The following is a 19530-nucleotide window of genomic DNA, read 5'->3' on the forward strand; positions in this document are numbered from 1 at the left end:
TTAGATCTGGTGACTTTGCAGGCCATGGGAGATGTTCAACTTCACTTTCATGTTCATCAAACCAATCTTTCACCAGTCTTGCTGTGTGTATTGGTGCATTGTCATCCTGATACACGGCACCGCCTTCAGGATACAATGTTTGAACCATTAGATGCACATGGTCCTCAAGAATGGTTCGGTAGTCCTTGGCAGTGATGTGTCCATCTAGCACAAGTATTGGGCCAAGGGAATGCCATGATATGGCAGCACAAACCATCACTGATCCACCCCCATGCTTCACTCTGGGCATGCAACAGTCTGGGTGGTATGCTTCTTTGGGGCTTCTCCACACTGTAACTCTCCCGAATGTGGGGAAAACAGTAAAGGTGGACTCATCAGAGAACAATACATGTTTCACATTGTCCACAGCCCAAGATCTACGCTCCTTGCACCATTGAAACCGACGTTTGGCATTGGCATGAGTGACCAAAGGTTTGGCTATAGCAGCCCAGCCGTGTATATTGACCCTGTGGAGCTCCTGATGGACAGTTCTGGTGGAAACAGGAGAGTTGAGGTGCACCTTTAATTCTGCCGTGATTTGGGCATCCATGGTTTTATGTTGTTTGGATACAATCCAGGTTAGCGCCCCAACATCCCTTTCAGACAGCTTCCTCTTGCATCCACAGTTAATCCTGTTGGATGTGGTTCGTCCTTCTTGGTGGTATGCTGACATTACCCTGGATACCGTGGCTCTTGATACATCACAAAGACTTGCTGTCTTGGTCACAGATGCGCCAGCAAGACGTGCACCAACAATTTGTCCTCTTTTGAACTCTGGTATGTCACCCATAATGTTGTGTGCATTTCAATATTTTGAGCAAAACTGTGCTCTTACCCTGCTAATTGAACCTTCACACTCTGCTCTTACTGGTGCAATGTGCAATCAATGAAGACTGGCTACCAGGCTGGTCCAATTTAGCCATGAAACCTCCCACACTAAAATGACAGGTGTTTCAGTTTCATTGTCCAACCCCTGTATATATATATATATACATATATATATGTGTATATATATTTGATGTAATGTCCTTAAAACAAGTCAAAATGAGGCTCAGTATTGTGTGTGACCTCCATGTGCCTGTATGACCTCCCTACAACACCTGGGCATGCTCCTGATGACATGGTGGATGGTGTCCTGAGGGATCTCCTCCCAGACCTGAACTAAAGCATCTGCCAACTCCTGGACAGTCTGTGGTGCAACGTGACGTTGGTGGATGGAGCGAGACATGATGTCCCAGATGTACTCAGTCGGATTCAGGTCTGGGGAACGGGCGGGCCAGTCCATAGCTTCAATGTCTTCATCTTGCAGGAACTGCTGACACACTCCAGCCACATGAGGTCTAGCATTGTCCTGCATTAGGAGGAACCCAGGGCCACCCGCACCAGCATATGGTCTCACAAGGGGTCTGAGAATCTCATCTCGGTACCTAATGGCAGTCAGGCTACCTCTGGCGAGCACATGGAGGGCCGTGCGACCCTCCAAAGAAATGCCACCCCACACCATTACTGACCCACTGCCAAACCGGTCATGTTGAAGGATGTTGCAGGCAGCAGATCGCTCTCCACGGTGTCTCCAGACTCTGTCACGTCTGTCACCTGTGCTCAGTGTGAATCTGCTTTCATCTGTGAAGGACACAGGGCGCCAGTGGCGAATTTGCCAATCCTGGTGTTCTCTGGCAAATGCCAAGCGTCCTGCACGGTGTTGGGCTGTGAGCACAACCCCCATTTGTGGACGTCGGGTCCTCATACCATCCTTATGGAGCCGGTTTCTAACCGTATGTGCAGACACATGCACATTTGTGGCCTGCTGGAGGTCATTTTGTAGGGCTCTGGCAGTGCTCCTCCTGTTCCTCCTTCCACAAAGGCGGAGTTAGCGGTGCTGCTGCTGGGTTGTTGCCCTCCTACGGCCTCCTCCACATCTCCTGGTGTACTGGCCTGTCTCCTGATAGCGCCTCCAGGCTCTGGACACTACGCTGACAGACACAGCAAACCTTCTTGCCACAGCTCACATTGATGTGCCATCCTGGATGAGCTGCACTACCTGAGCCACTTGTGTGGGTTGTAGAGTCCGTCTAATGCTACCATGAGTGTGAAAGCACCACCAACATTCAAAAGTGACCAGAACATCAGGCAGAAAGCATAGGTACTGAGAAGTGGTCTGTGGTCCCCACCTGCAGAACCACTCCTTTATTGAGTGTCTTGCTAATCACCAAAGATTTCCCCCTGTTGTCTATTCCATTTGAACAACAGCTGTGAAATTGATTGTCAATCAGTGTTGCTTCGTAAGTGGACAGTTTGATTTCACAGAAGTTTGATTTACTTGGAGTTATATTGTGTTGTTAAAGTGTTCCCTTTATTTTTTTGAGCAGTGTATATATATATATATATATATATATATATACACACTGCACTTGGGGACACTTTCAAAGTTTTCCCAATTGTTTGGACTGACTGACCTTCATTTCGTAAAGTAATGATGGCCACTCGTTTTTCTTTACTTAGCTGCTTTTTTTGTGCCATAATACAAATTCTAACAATCTATTCTGTTGGACTATCAGCTGTGTACTGTATCCACCTCCTTCACAACACAACTGATGGTCCCAACCCCATTTATAAGGCTTGAAATCCCACTTATTAAACCTGACAGGGCACACCTGTGAAGTGAATGCCATTTCAGGTGACTACCTCTTGAAGCTCATCAACAGAATGCCAAGAGTGTGTGGAGCAGTAATCAAAGCAAAAGGTGGCTACTTTGAAGAACCTAGAATATAAGACATATTTTCAGTTGTTTCACACTTTTTTGTTCAGTATTTAATTCCAAATTTGTTAATTCATAGTTTTGATGCCTTCAGTGTGAAGCTACAATATTCATAGTCATGAAAATAAAGAAAACTCTTTGAATGAGAAGGTGTGTCCACACTTTTGGTCTATACTGTATATATAGGAGAAAAATGTAATGCGTTATTGATTAGTCATGTTAAAATAAAAGCAACTGATATAGATCAATAGACTGATAGGTGTATATATGATTAAAAATACAATTTAATATAATCATCACCATCATGTTTCTAGTCAATTTTGTACAGTTTAGTTGTCCCCACCCCCTCACTTCCCTCCTGTTAATCCTCCAGCATCAGCAGGCAGCAGCAGACACCGAGGCTAACAAAGCGCTACTTTGACTTCAGTTGAACAGATTTTCAACCAATCACTACGTAAGTTCGTCTTACTTACAAACGAAATGTACATATATATTATATTTGGGTCTGTTATTTACATTATATTTCATACGGTTTATTTTTTAAATAGATTTTCTACCGACTCTTTGCCGATGCTAGCCACCTAGCTAACGAAACGATAAAACTCGGCTTGACTTCCGTTATGCTAAGCTAATTCTTGTTAGTCAGCTAGCCGTGCCGGTATGTGACTTTAGATAAAATTGTGTTTCGTTTAGCTCTTAGAACGGACCCACTAAAGGTGTAATGTTTTATATTTATTACATGAAATCACTCAGACCTTCTAAATCGTAAAGATAATGTAAACATTTGGCTTCTAGGCTACATCCTGTCGTAGCTAGTTAGCCTCCTAAGCTAACATTAGGTATTTTGTAAACATAAAATTCTCTTGACTGATTTTATTCAGGACATACAGCCCTGCAATGATTCGCGGAAGGGTTTGTCTGTAATTTGCAGCAAAGTGGGTCAAATCGAATAATTAACCAAGGCTATTGCCGGGGTGGGTAATGCAGTCGCAGCGGAAATGTATCATCGAGCAGGAATAAGTCTCTAATTTGGCAAAAAAAAAAATCAACTCGAAGTCAATTAAAGGGAAGTGGACGCTCACTTTTGTGCTCATCATTTCGGGTTTGGTGTGTTCCCAGCCTTGAAGATGCTGTGACAGAAAGTCAGGCAGTTAGCCCCGGGTGTTGGTTTTAGACGGGGTTTGGGGTTGTGTCAACACAGCTGAAGACTGCTGGGTGCTCACAGGCACAGTGGGGCTACAAAGTTGCATAATAAAATGACCCGCCCTGTTAAAGACAGATAACAAGCTCTGGTACTAAAATATCTGTTGTTGTTTTTTTTTTATGCCCTCCTTTTTCTAGCGATGGCAGCAATTAGGAAAAAGCTGGTTATAGTGGGAGATGGAGCCTGTGGGAAGACCTGCCTGCTCATTGTGTTCAGTAAGGACCAGTTTCCTGAGGTCTATGTGCCCACAGTGTTCGAGAACTATGTCGCTGACATTGAAGTTGATGGCAAACAGGTAGGGATTGTTTTCCTGTTCCACATTTCAGACAAACATTATGTTGAGTTTCAACAGCTGATAGCTGGTTAGATCTCTTCTGCTTCTTTTATCCGCCAAGAATAAAAAATGTTTATTATGTGTTTATATCATTGCTTATGTTTGGGTTTGGATTTTTACAAGCACATTGAAAAAAAAAACCTGTTGCAAATATCTATTTTACAACATTTGTTGTGTAGATGTATTGGTAGATACCTTAACCCTTTATGTAGAGATGCACTGATCTAAGATTTTATAAAGCTTTGACCTGATCATAACAATTTTAGCCAACTCCGATTCGTCCTGTAAATAATTACAAAACAGTAAATTAAACCAATTTCTTTAAACTGTCCAAAGGTACAGAACTTTCTCAGTCTGCATAGCTGAAAATATACAAATGTGGTAAAATGTGATGGAAATTAGGTATTTAAAAATAAACCTAGCTGAAAAATAATAACAGCTTACTTACAAGCTTATAGGCCACAATTATTTTGCACACCTAAAAGTATTGAGTGCGTCATATCCCAAGATATTCAGTTTTTTCTGCTAGATAATAAAAAAAAGTGTCATCCAACTCAGTGTTTATGAGAAAACGTTATGTGTTAGATTTTTAATCATCCATTCATTTACTACAGCTATACAGGAGTTTCAGTCTTGATTGAACATTGATTATTTATATCAGGACCAGAGGTGATGTCACACCGTGTGTGTGTGGGACACATGATTCTGCTTAACAGCTTTAAAGCTTAACGAGTTTAGTTTAATAAGAAAACTAAGACAAAATGACTAGAGTTGGTATTTTAAACTGTCTTTAGTATCCTATATCAGTATTCAGCAGGATTATTGTGGTTAGCATTACAAAGAGCATCCTGTTTGTAGAGTTAGTAGAAACTTGTAACTGTGAGATTAACAAAAAAAAAAAAACATTTCCTTCTCCAGCATGTTCCACAACAGACAGAATTAGACTCTTCAAAAGGGTTAAACACGGTAACTTCGCTGTAATGCTTCCAGCTGACGTCTGACTTCCTGTTTTGGTGGCCTGAAGGAAAAGCCAATATCTCTCTGTTGACATGCCTTTTCTAGAAGTTCCTTATAACTTTAATGCTTTCTCTAACTTAACTTACTGATACTTATGTATGTTACGTTCACAGACTGGAATAATATTGTGATTTTTAGTTTTGCCTGGTCGATTACTGATCAGGGCCGGTCGAGCATAAAAACATAGAATTCTGGTCAATTTTCCTGTGAATTTTTACATTTAATCATATGTAAAAAACAAAAAAATAGTTTTAAATAAACTCAGTCCCTTACACTGACAATCGAAAGCTTGCTGTATTAATAGACCACAAGGTTTTCAGTAAAGGGATGATGGATGCACGATGTTCAGAATAAAATGGTCTACCATTATGGGCTTGTAAGCACTTGCATGGGGTTAGCTGATAACTTTGAACTCTTTGCAGGTTGAATTAGCACTCTGGGACACAGCAGGTCAAGAGGACTATGACAGACTTCGCCCACTCTCTTATCCAGACACTGATGTCATTCTCATGTGCTTCTCCATCGACAGCCCAGACAGTCTTGGTAAGTAAACCCAGGATTCTGTAAATATTGTGGTTTAATTTTATGATCTAATTTTCCAGCAAGGGATTCTTTTATTATTGGCTCATAATATTACATGAGTAAAAAACACCCTTTTGTTTGAGATCTGAGGCTGTTTTTGCATCTGCTCTGATCTCAAGGAAAACTCTTTATTAAAGGACTTAATGCAATGCTGTTCACTATTAGTTTATGGTTAGGGTCCAATTAACTAGAAAAGAAAAAACATGCATTAGTTTGCATGTTAATGGTTTATACTCAAAGGATATGGTAGCTCATGATTGGTTTAAAAGATCTGCAACTGAGTAAACGTCATGAGTTCTGCGATGAGGTCATTTGGACTTGACGGCCAAAGTAGAGATGTTTGGTTTTTGGCCAACATGGAAACACTAATATCAACTGTCAAGCATGGTGGTGGGCGGTTGATGATTTGGGCTCATCTTGTAGCCACAGAACCTGGACACCTAACATTCACCGAGTGGACCATGAGCTCCTCTGCATACCAAATTAGTTCTGGGTTGAATGTGAGACCACCTGTCCAATAGTTACAACATTAGGTTATGCAATTGGACAACGGTCCCAAACACAGCAGCAAAGGTCATACAGAAAACAGCCTTTTCATGTTGTTAAATTATTGGGCGTGTTTAACATTTCCACATCTATCGTTTTGATTTTTACTTTATTTAATAAATGATGACCATGAGAATTTGAGTGTTTTTGTCGATTAGAGGTTAGATTTAAATAACTTTAGAACATGTGGATTAATTACATTAATTGTAAATTCCCAGACCTGAAGGGGGGTTTTAATTTCTTCTGACTGCGGTTTTTTCTGATGATGCTTACTGTTCCAGCTGTGTCTTTGCTCTGACTGCTGGTGTCTGTTGTCCCTTTAATCAGAGAACATCCCTGAGAAGTGGACCCCCGAGGTGAAACACTTCTGCCCCAACGTTCCCATCATACTGGTGGGAAATAAAAAGGATCTGCGTAACGATGATCACACTCGGAGGGAGCTAGCCAAAATGAAGCAGGTAAAGTCTTTACTAGAAATGCATGCATCAGAATTGTGTGGACAATTTTTGCACAGCTTCGACCTGCTATTGATTTTGGCTGATTTTTAACTTTTCTCGAAGAACTGTAGTATAAAAACAGATGAGAACAGCATTGAAAATATCAATTTCTGTTGTCATTAAATGTTTATATCGGGATAAGAGGTAATACGCTGTTTTGTGACAGCAGTTGCTGTAAAACAAGGTTTAACTTGCAGTGTCTTTGTTTTTTAGCTAACCTGTATGTAAAAACTGGGAAATGTTTGTTTTTTACTGAGCTGTTTTTTTACACTTGCTTTGAATCTTAGTCTAGTTTTTAGCTAATCTGCGAAATATCCAGTAAGCCCAATATTGGTTCCAATAAACCCACACTCTGTTAATGTCATGTGTCAGAGATTGGCATCTACTGCAGGTTCCAACTGGCATATTCATGACACTTTGTATATAATAACCAACATAAATATTGCACTCCTTGGGGATAAAATAATGCACATGCTGATATTACAAAAATATATTTGCAGTTTATTGTCTAGCCCTATGGATAGCATAACAAACACAGGCTCCATGTCCCTAGAAAATGTAGACCCTTACTTTAACTCTGAGGTTTCTAAAAGACTGCGAACATTCCCAAATCCAGCATGTTCCATGACAGACAGGAAATAAAAGCTTAAAAAGATAAAAGAACAACTTTTTTCCCCATCCGAATGAGACTGGATTCTTCTATTTCCAACCAGTGGGTCACTGGTCAGGGCCCATTAGGCTGAATATCAGCTGGTTCAGTCACCAGCCAATTTCTTGGTGCATGTTCACTTTTTACATCCTATGCAGACACAAAACCAGCTCAGTTTTCCTAAAAGCCCCTCTGTGCGCCCCCCACTCTCTCCACAGGAACCTGTGAAACCAGAAGATGGGCGGGATATGGCCAACAGGATCTGTGCCTTCGGATACATGGAGTGCTCTGCAAAAACAAAGGACGGCGTGAGGGAAGTGTTCGAGATGGCCACCAGGGCCGCACTACAGGCCAGGCGGGGAAAGAAGAGCAATAAATGCGTCCTACTGTAAATTGGGGCATGAGGACTGCTTCCTGCAGGGGGTAAAAGAAGGAGAATTAGGTCAACCCTACCCCCATGTAAACACACAAAGACTGTTCTCCCCTGTTTTTACTAAAGGTGTAATGCTTCTACTGTTTTTGTCTTAAGCAAAAGTTGTCAGGTCATCAGTATTCAACTTTAAGGTTATGAATAAAACTTTTTTGTACTTTTAACATGAGTAAACCTTGCCATATTGAAAGCTCCTTAAACACGTTGTATGTAATTGTAAAGGTCAGCCCAGGGACCTGTTGTGTCATTCTTGCAAACTACAGTTAAGTGCTTAAGCCCTGCCTGCTGATCTGAGGAATGTGCCCACAGCCCACTAGGGTGGAGTACCTGCACACTGTGACCTGTAGTCCTTTAACTATTCCAACAAACCGATGCATGCATTGGGTCTAAACTCAGCAGCGTGCCTATTATTAAGAAAAATCATTGGTGCATTGTGATCACGTGCACATTATACTGGAAACTGGTTTTGCTAAACACATAAGTGTTTTATGTAATAAATTACTTTGTAAGAATCTTGATAATTTGCCTGACTTGACTGAGAAACACTGAATGAGGACCAGAACTTAAATGTAATACCAGCTTCAGGCTTTTTTTTTTTCTTGGGTTAAACTTTCATTGTTGGCCAGTTGTTGGTTTTTTTCTTCTTCTTGTTTTTTTTGCATATGCATTTTAATGTTTGTCAGGGGGTTCTGACTCAGCCATAGTGCAAGAAGTGCACAGATGATATATGGTGGGTCTTACAGATTGATACAAGCCACTCCTTTAGCTTTTTGTCTTGTCTGTGGAGCCTGATTCATTTTTGTCGAAGCAACTTTTGATAAGCCCTGGAACTACTTAGTAAAATATAAATTATATGTAACAATCATGGTAACAGTTTGAAAAAAAAATAAAGTCGTCAGTGCTCCCTGGTGGACAAATCAGTGCTTGCTGTTTCTGTTATATCCTCCTTGCAGCCAGTATCTATAATAATGTAAAGAGTTGGGAAGTTCCAGTGATAATGTACGCAAATAAACTGGTCAGACTTGTGTCAAACATCCATAATGATTTATTCAACATCTAACATTTACAAGTTAAAGTCATTGTTTCTCAAGTGAAAGCAGAATTTTATCCATTTACTTTAAGTCACCCCACAACCTATCTGCAATTTATAAATGAGGTAAACAAGTACACAAAATAACACTTCATTTGTTGCCAAATGGATGCAACTGAAGATGCAATATGGAGACGTTTACTCTGGTAAGCCCATTTCTTTACTGGTTGATGCTCTTGTACCAGATAATACTCCAATAAAAAAAATATCCAGTGTTATAATAAAGCTTTTGAGTTAAAGAACCCTCTGTTATACAGAGGTTGGACAATGAAACTGAAACACCTGGTTTTAGACCACAATAATTTATTAGTATGGTGTAGGGCCTCCTTTTGCGGCCAATACAGCATCAATTCGTCTTGGGAATGACATATACAAGTCCTGCACAGTGGTCAGAAGGATTTTAAGCCATTCTTCTTGCAGGATAGTGGCCAGGTCACTACGTGATACTGGTGGAGGAAAACGTTTCCTGACTCGCTCCTCCAAAACACCCCAAAGTGGCTCAATAATATTTAGATCTGGTGACTGTGCAGGCCATGGGAGATGTTCAACTTCACTTTCATGTTCATCAAACCAATCTTTCACCAGTCTTGCTGTGTGTATTGGTGCATTGTCATCCAGATACACGGCACCACCTTCAGGATACAATGTTTGAACCATTGGATGCACATGGTCCTCAAGAATGGTTCGGTAGTCCTTGGCAATGATGTGCCCATCTAGCACAAGTATTGGGCCAAGGGAATGCCATGATATGGCAGCCCAAACCATCACTGATCCACCCCCATGCTTCACTCCGGTCATGCAACAGTCTGGGTGGTACGCTTCTTTGGGGCTTCTCCACACCGTAACTCTCCCGGATGTGGGGAAAACAGTAAAGGTGGACTCATCAGAGAACAATACATGTTTCACATTGTCCACAGCCCAAGATTTGCGCTCCTTGCACCATTGAAACTGACGTTTGGCATTGGCATGAGTGACCAAAGGTTTGGCTATAGCAGCCCGGCCGTGTATATTGACCCTGTGGAGCTCCAGACGGACAGTTCTGGTGGAAACAGGAGAGTTGAGGTGCACATTTAATTCTGCCGTGATTTGGGCAGCTGTGGTTTTATGTTCTTTGGATACAATCCAGGTTAGCACCCGAACATCCCTTTCAGACAGCTTCCTCTTGCGTCCACAGTTAATCCTGTTGGATGTGGTTCGTCCTTCTTGGTGGTATGCTGACATTACCCTGGATACCGTGGCTCTTGATACATCACAAAGACTTGCTGTCTTGGTCACAGATGCGCCAGCAAGACGTGCACCAACAATTTGTCCTCTTTTGAACTCTGGTATGTCACCCATAATGTTGTGTGCATTTCAATATTTTGAGCAAAATTGTGCTCTTACCCTGCTAATTGAACCTTCACACTCTGCTCTTACTGGTGCAATGTGCAATCAATGAAGACTGGCTACCAGGCTGGTCCAATTTAGCCATGAAACCTCCCACACTAAAATGACAGGTGTTTCAGTTTCATTGCCCAACCCCTGTATGTGAGTAAAAAAATGTTTTATGATTCAAGAAAACTAAAATTATTCTGCATCTTTACGCCCGGGCTGCATTATATGAGGGAGTGGTGGCCTAGTGGTTAGAGCAGGAGGTTTGTGTTCCGGAGGGGACACAAGGGGCCGGGTTCGTATCCCACAGATTGCCACTCTGGGTCCCTGAGCAAGACCCTTAGCCCCAGAATGCTCCCTGGGTGCTGCACAACAGCAGCCCACTGCTCCCTATAAGGGGTTAAATGCAGAGGGTCTAATTTCCCCTCGGGGATCAATAAAGTATCAATTATTATTATTAACTTCCATAAATACGCCTAGAAAACTAATGTAATCCCACATTTGAAACCAATTCAATTTATGAATGTGGCACCTGAGTGTAAACATTTAGTTGGTACTCATCTGTTCACCCTGTTTATGCAGATCATCTGTATGTGATGCAGTTGAACAGCAACACAAACCGAATCCTCTCAACACGAGCAGTAACAAGCTGTCAGGGTTCCTGACCAGTCTGGAGAAATCTGGGATTAAAGTATTTTCCAGGTATGAATGAGTATGGAAAAAACATTTGGTACATTCAGATTTGCATTCCATGTCACATCCATGTATCTATTCATCCATCCTTTTGTTTCTGTCCATCCATCCTTACAGTTTGTGGTTTCTACAGACTGACATTTATAGAAATTCCAGCAGATATTTCATAGGGAGGTTTTGCATTTATACTGTTGAAACAAATGGGCCAGAAATTGACAAATAAGCTAATTTTAGGCTGGAATTAATATTACATTTGGCTGTGTCATTTATTTTAAGCTTGCTCTTGTATGCATACAGAAATATGAAGCAACATCCACCATCAGGTGAGACAGCACCTGCCTGCTGGGTTCCATTTACACAAAAAATTGGCCGGGTGGGGTGTTTTCATGCTTCAATACATTTCTGAAAGGCCACATTAATGAAAAGTGACATGAATAACATAAAGCCTGTTGGAGTGCAGTTCAGAGCTCAGTGCGAGTAAAGTAGCTGTCTAACATTGACTTTTGCTGGACAGATACAGCCAAACTAGAAATATGTCAAATCCTCACTGCAACAGTCATTCCTTCTTCTTTGGTGGAAGACCAGAACGAGCCAAAAACACTGGAAGCAGAGCGAGGGCTCCCAGAGCCACAGCCACCAACGGTCTGTAGAAAAGCCAACCTATTCCGATGACGAGAAGAGACAGCGAGCAGGAGAGGCACACAGCGAAGATCTTCAGGCCAAAAGACACCAGATCTCTGAGGAGAGGAACCCAATCCACTGCAAGCACAAGAGAAACAGCATGAGTGACAAATGCATACATGGATTAAGCTCCTGTTTGGTGTAGCTGGACGGATAAAGCAAGTGTTCAGTAACCCAGTGTGTAGAGGATGCGTGTGGTCAGCTGAATACTAATGAACATGAGGGCCCAGCCTGCAGCCCTTAGTCCCCACGTCTTCATTCTGTTGGACTGATGCTCCTTGGCAAACACTTCCTGCAGATGAAAATATTAGTTAGGAAGTCTAAAACATGAGAAAACAGGAGGGAAATATTAAAATATTAAAACCAAAAGAAATAAAAGTAAACCCACACCGACCTCTGCAGTGAGCTCCTCCAGGTAGATGATTTCCAGAAAGTCTCCAGACTTGGTTTTAAAGGGCAGCAGTTTTTCTTCCCTTTGCATGGCTACAATACTCACCTGGAAAAAGTTTAAATACTGTCAGTAATGATTATTTAAACAAGTCCAAGAACAATCAGATCATCGAGATTGTGAAAATGGAATCTACTGAAACCCGGTTTTATCAATAAAAACTCGCACCACTATTTCTAACGCTGAAGTCTAGTTCCAACTCTACGAACGTGAAGATTTTACACTTCATGTGTTTTTAACCGATTTATTGTTCCAGCTAAACATTTTCTCTACTTGGAACTACTTTTTGATTAAAATAAATGAATCTGAAGATGAGTCACTGTGGTGACAAACATCTTGATTTTTTTAAATTTATATAATATACATCCATATTAGCATATGCTGTACACAATAAACGTGATATTTGAGGGATAGTAATCTGTTTAATAAAAAACATGTTTGGAAAATATGGATTTTTATGTTAACATTTTCAGAGTCTGGATAAGTATGGAAAAAGGAAAACTGAATAGGAAAAAAAGTTTGCGTTTCTATACTTTATTTTGTGAATTGAAGCCATCATTGATCATAAACTGTGATTTAAAGGACCAGTATTTAATCTCGAACACTAAAATCCAGACTAGGGATGCCCCGATATGAAACTTTGGGCCGATATTGATATCCCAATATTAATTTTACAGGTTATGGCCGACAAGCAATATTTACATATATTATAAATATTGTACATATTTCTCTACCTTTTCAACACAGTGGGAAAAAAAAGACCACACGGCTTCTCTGCTTCAGGTAAAAACCCCACAATCCTGTGCTGCATCACTGTCACATACCCGAACCAATACCATATGGCCAAGCCACTCCCGTACTCTCTCCCTGCCTGTCACTCTATTACTTGTGGAAAAGAAAATAACTAGACAAGATGTTTCCAATCAATTATCTGCAATATTATCAAAAAACAGAAAAACTGATTCTGGAAAAGTATGGAATTTTGAGATGAAAAATTGTAGGAAATCTGGTCAGAATAAAATAAATGTAAACAAAGTACTTCTAACGTCTGTTAGAAGAACTGCAACAACGAGTGGTATCTTTGGGTCACCAAGTCTTCATGACACCTATTGAACTCCATCTAGATGCCAACAGGTTGTTTGGCAGTAATGGCTCCCATTACAAGTGTAAATGATCAGACTTTGATGAACGCTATTGGGACTTTACCTCACACTGTGAGCTTCGGTCAGATGGTTAAGATTACGTTTTTCTGCAGCAAACACACGAGGTGGGTCCGACGTGAACTAAAGGATAATTATGAGGAAAAGCATCTGATGCCCACCGTTAAGTATGGCGGAGGCTCTTGAAATCTCTTTAGGGTGTGTGGCATCATGAACTCTTTGAAACATCAGATTTAAAAGCAGACTCTTAAAACACTAAAGATGCATCTAAAATATTTATTTCTGACTGTTGACAGGTCAACTTTATGTAATATTGCAGAATTTAACAAATCTAATCCTAATAAAACTGTCTATTTAAAACAGTTCAGATTGATCTTTAATTTTAAAGGTTTCCTCTGTGATTGATCTTGTTGATGATGCAAGCAAATAAAACCATTTATAGGTCTGTGGAACATCTAAAGCACAAGTTTTAAACCTGGTATTTGTTCCTCTCCAGGCACTGTTATGAGCATCCAAACAAACTATATAAAAGAATGAAATGCATGATGAGCTGATACCAGCGCTGTATTGAGTTTGTGATTCATATTTCCATTTTACCATTTTAGTTTAACTTTAGTTCGAAAATACTTTAACTGAAACATGCTCTCATATTTTCAAAATAACTGTTGCAGGCAAAGGCAAACCTCAGGTCTGAAAAATACAACTAAAAACTCCAAATCGCAAATTATACAAATGTTGGATTTACAATTTAGAAGTACAACCGTTGGGGGAAAATACTGACAGAAGTTGACAAAGTGCAGAAGGCTTCACAATAACATTCACAATCTATTCAAACTACACATGGCCTACTGGTGTGGGTTCTGGGATCCTGAGAGATCAACCCACCTGGTCAGAAATGCTCCTAAAAAGGTTTGTATTTATTTCTCGTGACTCCAGGAAGTTACAGAAATGTGGTGGTGGTGGCAGCATCATGCTGTGGGAACGTTTTTCAGAAGCGGGGACTGTGAATCTGGTCCGAGTTGAGGGAAAGATGGATGGTGCTAAATCCAGGGATAATCTTGAGCCCAACCTGTGTCACTCTGCATTTTATTTACAACTGGGACGGAGGTTCACCTTCCAGCACAATGACCCGAAGCATAATGCTAAAGCAACACATTAGTGGTTTAAGGAGAAACATTTAAATGTGTTGCAGTGGCCTAGTCAAAGTCCAGACCTCAATGCAGTCGAGAATCTGTGATTAGACTTGAAGATCGCTGATCACAAGTGAAAACCATCCAACATGAAGAAGCTGGAGCAGTTTTTCCTTGAGGAATGGGCAGAAATCCAAGTGGCAAGATGTGGCTCATAGAGGCTTATCCAAAGCAACCTGCAGCTGTAATCACCGCAAAATGTGGCTCTACAAAGGACTGACTATAGAGGGGTGAACATTTTTGGATGCTGAGGTTTTCTATTATTCTGTCCTATTTGTTGTTTTCTTCACAATAAAAAAAAACATCTTCAAAGTTTCAGCCATTTAAATGAAATGGTGCAAACTCTCTGAATACTTCTGCAAGGCACTGTACATTGGCACGACATTTAAGAGCAACATGACATCTCTTTACTGAAAAGTTTAGTTTTTTTACATGTAACTGGCCATATGTGTTTGCAGAAAAATGTTTAAAATAAGTTAACAACCAATTTGTGATTATCAGTTTAATCATTGGAGCACCTACAGTTAGCGGCGGGCCGAGGCGAGAGTTCTCACCACTCAGTCCAGCAAAGGAGAACCTCACACGGACATCCCCAACCTGTTGAAATAAATAAAAACATCATTAAAAGCAATTAAACAGTGCTACTATTCAAATACACGACTGAAAACAACTAAGACTGAATATTAATGTGAAAAGTGAAACAGTTGGGGCTCACCAGTGGGTGCAGCGGGAATTGAGTGTGATAGAAGTAATCGTCATGAATGGAGAGGAAGGAGGCTGTATTAAGAGCGGAGAAATCCCGTAGGCTTAGAGTCTGAAAGTCGTTGATCTGCTCCACCAGGCCTGAGGAGTAACAATCAAAATCAAAATTAGTGATGCAACATCAATTCATTTTGAGCTCAGGATCACGGTGTCAGATTTGAATAAAGCAAAATACCTTTGGACAAAATGAAAGGTCCCACTCGGACTTCATGGGCTACCACTGTCACACTCTCAACGGGCATAGCACTGTAAACCAGAAATTAGTTAAAACCGCCCTGCACAAAAATAAATACCAGTTTATCTTCAAACCATATCAGTACCTCGGGTTCTGGTGGCCGATTTCCTTATCGAAATTACGACTGTTGACCACCTCCGATTTCCACTCTGTGTCTAAAGAAATAAATCAAGATGTCTCACCATAAGCAGGGTGTGTTGATGCAAAAACACCAGCAGGTGAGTGCTAAATAATAGAAGAACAACTCACTGTAGGTGTAGGTTGTCTCAGTTTTAGTTTCCCCATCCTCTTGATAGTCCCTGAAATGATTTGAGTCAAGTTTTGTTGCATTCTAAAACTTTTTCAGTCTGAGATCTGGCTTGCAGGGAGCAGACATACCTGCTCTCATGGTGCTCCACCCACTGATACATCTCCACCTGCCTTCTGAGCTTCACGGCCTGAACCACCACGCCGTAGTTGGGGTCATGAAGGGGCTGGGCAGACACAGGCACACATGAATTCTCATACATGAGATTCAGCTGACTAAAGGGGAAGGTGCCCAACGTGGATTTGAACATTATTACATTCTACATAATAATAAAAAAGTTAAAACACATTAAACAAAAAAAAAAAACAAATCCACTGATTAACAAAAATACATTTTAGTGATAGCTTTCATACTTTTTTTGTTCTGCAGTGTTTTTTTGCGGCATTAGTTGCCTTTATTTTAGGCTTTTCTCCCAACAAAGGCAGAAAGGAAGTGGGATGAAGACATGCAGCACAGGTCTCCTGGATCGGGACTCGAACCTTGGACGGCTGCGTCAAGGACTGAGGCCTGTGTTTATGGGTCGCTCGCTCCACCGCTACGCTGCGCACCGTGCCCTTTCCTCAATGTTTTTTTATCTGTTTGCAGTTCCTAGTGGGTCACTGGCAAAACTAGCTGCTAACGTCAACAAATAAAATAATTAGCACACAATAGCCATGAATGGAAAAGGTCTTTATTTGTACACCGTCTACTTTCGATGATCTTTAAATGTGACAGAAATTAGGCGTAAGAATGCTAAAACACTTTGAATGAGGAGGTTATTCCACCAGGCTTGTGGAAGAGCTCTAAAATGTGAAGTCACGTATTCCACAGAGATCTGACAGGATTGTGGAACTTGGGAGGCTAAATCGAGATCTTTGCCGCACTACTGCTATATTTTACAGATTGACAAGCTGTATTATCCTGTAATGGTATCTCAGATGATGCATGTCCAACTAACATTCACATGGATAGTTGGCCAGCAGTGTGCTTTCAATGCTTTTTGTCTTATTGTCAACATTAGGGATTGCAGGTGTTTTGCTACCAGAAGATAGATCATACCACATTTTTTGCCTACTAATCACCACACAAAGAACATTTTCAGATTTCCATTTTAATCATTTTCTCTGATCCAGCTATCACTTAGCATCACAATAACCAGAAGGATGATATCTAAGTGGGCAGAGTTTAAACAAAGACAGCCTACCTCCAGAGTATGCAGCTGTGCAGATAGATGAACTAATCGGTCATTGTTCTGCAGGTCGAGGCTGGAATGAGGCCCAAGTGATATAACCTGAGAGAGACCTTCATCCAGAGAATAGGCTGTTTGCAGAGCTCGTCCCTAAAGAGCGAAATATACAGAAAGAAAACCTCTTCTAAATTCACATGGAAGTTAATAGTTTGACATAACATGCGCTGCACCAGCAATGTGAGACACTTCAAAACAACGTTTCCCTCTCAGTGACGGTTTCTCACCTCATTAGTGAAGAGAATATAGATGGAGAGAAAAAACAGTCCAACACCGAGGATTGTTCCTCCCGCTGTTTCACCAAGACGCTCCAGGAATCCAGGTTTGGACTTGACAGATACACGTCTGTGTTGGTCAGGGTCTGGTCCTGAAAACTAAACAAATAAAAATTAAAAAACAGCTCAAAGTCAAATAAAACCATAGGAATACAGTACAATTTGTATTTATCAATAATTATTTACCCAATTTATTTAACACAGAACTAATTGTCAAAATAATTTATTAGGAATATGACATTACTTTAGGATTTATTTTATGTAGTCCTCTATTGTTGGGTCATTTATTTCTCAGTTTCACTTTTTAAAGTGAGTGGACAGAGCAAAACTGCTAAACACATTTTGATTGGTCTATAGACGACTAAATGTACAGGTCAACCAATCAGATGTTAGGGCCTTTTTGCCAAACCATAAAACTATATTATTTCACGGTGGTGTAGAACAGGAAATATAGAATAAATAAAACATATAATAAATTGAAATCTTAAATGATTATTTCAGCATTTAATTATTTAAGTTTGTACTTAATTACTGACAGACTAACATACTGCTAAGCTCTTATATATAACGTATTTAGTTATACACAGTTTTACTTAAGTTATCTCACATCATATTCAAATATTAACATTTATATTTTATAAATGAATGAAACAATGAAGTTGAGATTTCGTAATTCCACCAAAATACGTGGGTCAATTACAACTTTGATACAAATTATACAGACAATTTGGAGTAAACAGTAAATTAATGTATCCAACTGATAATAAAAGTATCCAAAGTTGGTGATCGGGCGTAAAGAACCGACACACCTTTAGTACTTCCTACATGTAATGTCTCCTTCTTCTTATATATAATAACATTTACCTTAATATTCTACAGCATTACCACCATAAGCTGCTATAGCTACATTTATTTAGAAGTTCCCTAACTATGTTGATGGTAAAAGTTAACTGCAAGTTATATCCTGATCTCAACAGACTAAGGCGATAAAGCCTGCATGAAATAGACTATACCTTGCTTAAAAACGGTGTTGTCTATGACATTAAACTAAAGTCGTGTAAATGTTAACACTCACGTTCTGTTCTGAAGACATTTCTTTGATTATGGTCAACTCTGCAAGCACTGAATCACAAAGATGTTAGCAAACTGACGTACATACAAACGGTTGCCCGCCAGGGTACGCTTCCACTTCACTGCGGAGTGTCCCGACTCCCGCCCAGAAAAGGCGGTGCCAAAGAGAGATGGCTGCTGCCGAGCCGTCCAGCCCGCTTGGTGAAAAATTCGACCGCTGTGTTCTGACTCTGGTCTGAGGTAATCGACATCGAGAATCGTGGGTAATGTAGTCTTTGTTGACGTGAGGCAAAAACTGCTGAGATTTTGATAGTGAATTTAATCACTAGTCAGTTTACAATTACATATAAAGATAAGGGCAGAAATTATAAATATATTTCGCAAGTTTAATTAAAAAAAATTACACCAAGAAGTGTTCTACTTTCAACAAACATGATGCCTTGCTACTTTTACAACTCAAGACTAACATACATACACCCAGACAACATCTGGATTAATTTCCCTTAGCGAGATACAGAGAAACCACATACTTTTTCTTGTCATCTTGTCATAAGTTGTTGGTTTAACAACTGAAGCTGAGTTGTCCACACATCAGTGAACACACCTGCCTTTTCATTTTAAGCATGGTGGTGGTAGCATCATGCTGTGGGCCTGTTCACTGCCAGTAGCTTTGGTACACTGTCTGAAAATTCTGTGCATGCGTGGGTTATTTTTGGGTACTTTGGCTTCCTCCCACAGTCCGAAAACATGACTGTTAGTTTAATTGGTCTCTCTGAATTGCCCTTAGGTATGAATGAGTGTGTGCATAGTTGTTTGTCCTGTGTGTCTCTGTGTTTCCCTGCAATGGACTGGTGATCTGTCCAGGGTGTACCCCGCCTCTCGCACGTAGACCACTGGAGCTTAGCTTTTAAAATATTTTAGAGAACAAATAACAAAATTAAATACACTTATTTGCATCCAAATGTT

General features: G+C 40.4%; 2 protein-coding genes across 2 annotated transcripts; one reads left to right on the plus strand and one right to left on the minus strand.

The window, feature by feature from the left end:
• The first annotated feature begins 3106 nt into the window (after positions 1-3106).
• Positions 3107-8976, plus strand: LOC124857154 (transforming protein RhoA-like). Its single transcript, XM_047348289.1, has 5 exons — positions 3107-3251; positions 4139-4296; positions 5775-5895; positions 6808-6938; positions 7845-8976. Exons 2-5 carry the CDS (start codon positions 4141-4143, stop codon positions 8016-8018), a joined length of 582 nt encoding a protein of 193 aa, XP_047204245.1. The 5' UTR covers positions 3107-3251; positions 4139-4140; the 3' UTR covers positions 8019-8976.
• Positions 8977-11451: 2475 nt separating this feature from the next.
• LOC124856326 (transmembrane protein 43) lies at positions 11452-18719 on the minus strand. Its single transcript, XM_047346663.1, has 12 exons — positions 18569-18719; positions 17446-17592; positions 17177-17311; positions 16065-16159; positions 15936-15985; positions 15772-15841; positions 15627-15697; positions 15405-15532; positions 15212-15286; positions 12286-12387; positions 12066-12183; positions 11452-11969 (listed from the first exon to the last, which is right to left on the minus strand). The coding sequence occupies exons 1-12, from the start codon at positions 18584-18586 to the stop codon at positions 11767-11769; spliced, it is 1212 nt and encodes a 403-aa protein (XP_047202619.1). The 5' UTR covers positions 18587-18719; the 3' UTR covers positions 11452-11766.
• Positions 18720-19530: the final 811 nt, after the last annotated feature.

This window comes from Girardinichthys multiradiatus, chromosome 20, assembly GCF_021462225.1.
Source record: "Girardinichthys multiradiatus isolate DD_20200921_A chromosome 20, DD_fGirMul_XY1, whole genome shotgun sequence".
Classification (NCBI taxonomy): domain Eukaryota; kingdom Metazoa; phylum Chordata; class Actinopteri; order Cyprinodontiformes; family Goodeidae; genus Girardinichthys; species Girardinichthys multiradiatus.

Bases quoted from the DNA above. Each gene is read 5' to 3' on its own strand.
- LOC124856326 (XM_047346663.1), bottom strand. The intron at 17,312-17,445 runs GTGAGAAACCGT...TTCGCTCTTTAG, and splicing joins ATATTCTCTTCACTAATGAG to GGACGAGCTCTGCAAACAGC. The intron at 15,842-15,935 runs GTGAGTTGTTCT...TTATTTCTTTAG, and splicing joins TGAGACAACCTACACCTACA to ACACAGAGTGGAAATCGGAG.
- LOC124857154 (XM_047348289.1), top strand. From the start codon at position 4,141: ATGGCAGCAATTAGGAAAAAGCTGGTTATAGTGGGAGATGGAGCCTGT. The intron at 4,297-5,774 runs GTAGGGATTGTT...AACTCTTTGCAG, and splicing joins TTGAAGTTGATGGCAAACAG to GTTGAATTAGCACTCTGGGA. The intron at 6,939-7,844 runs GTAAAGTCTTTA...CTCTCTCCACAG, and splicing joins AGCTAGCCAAAATGAAGCAG to GAACCTGTGAAACCAGAAGA.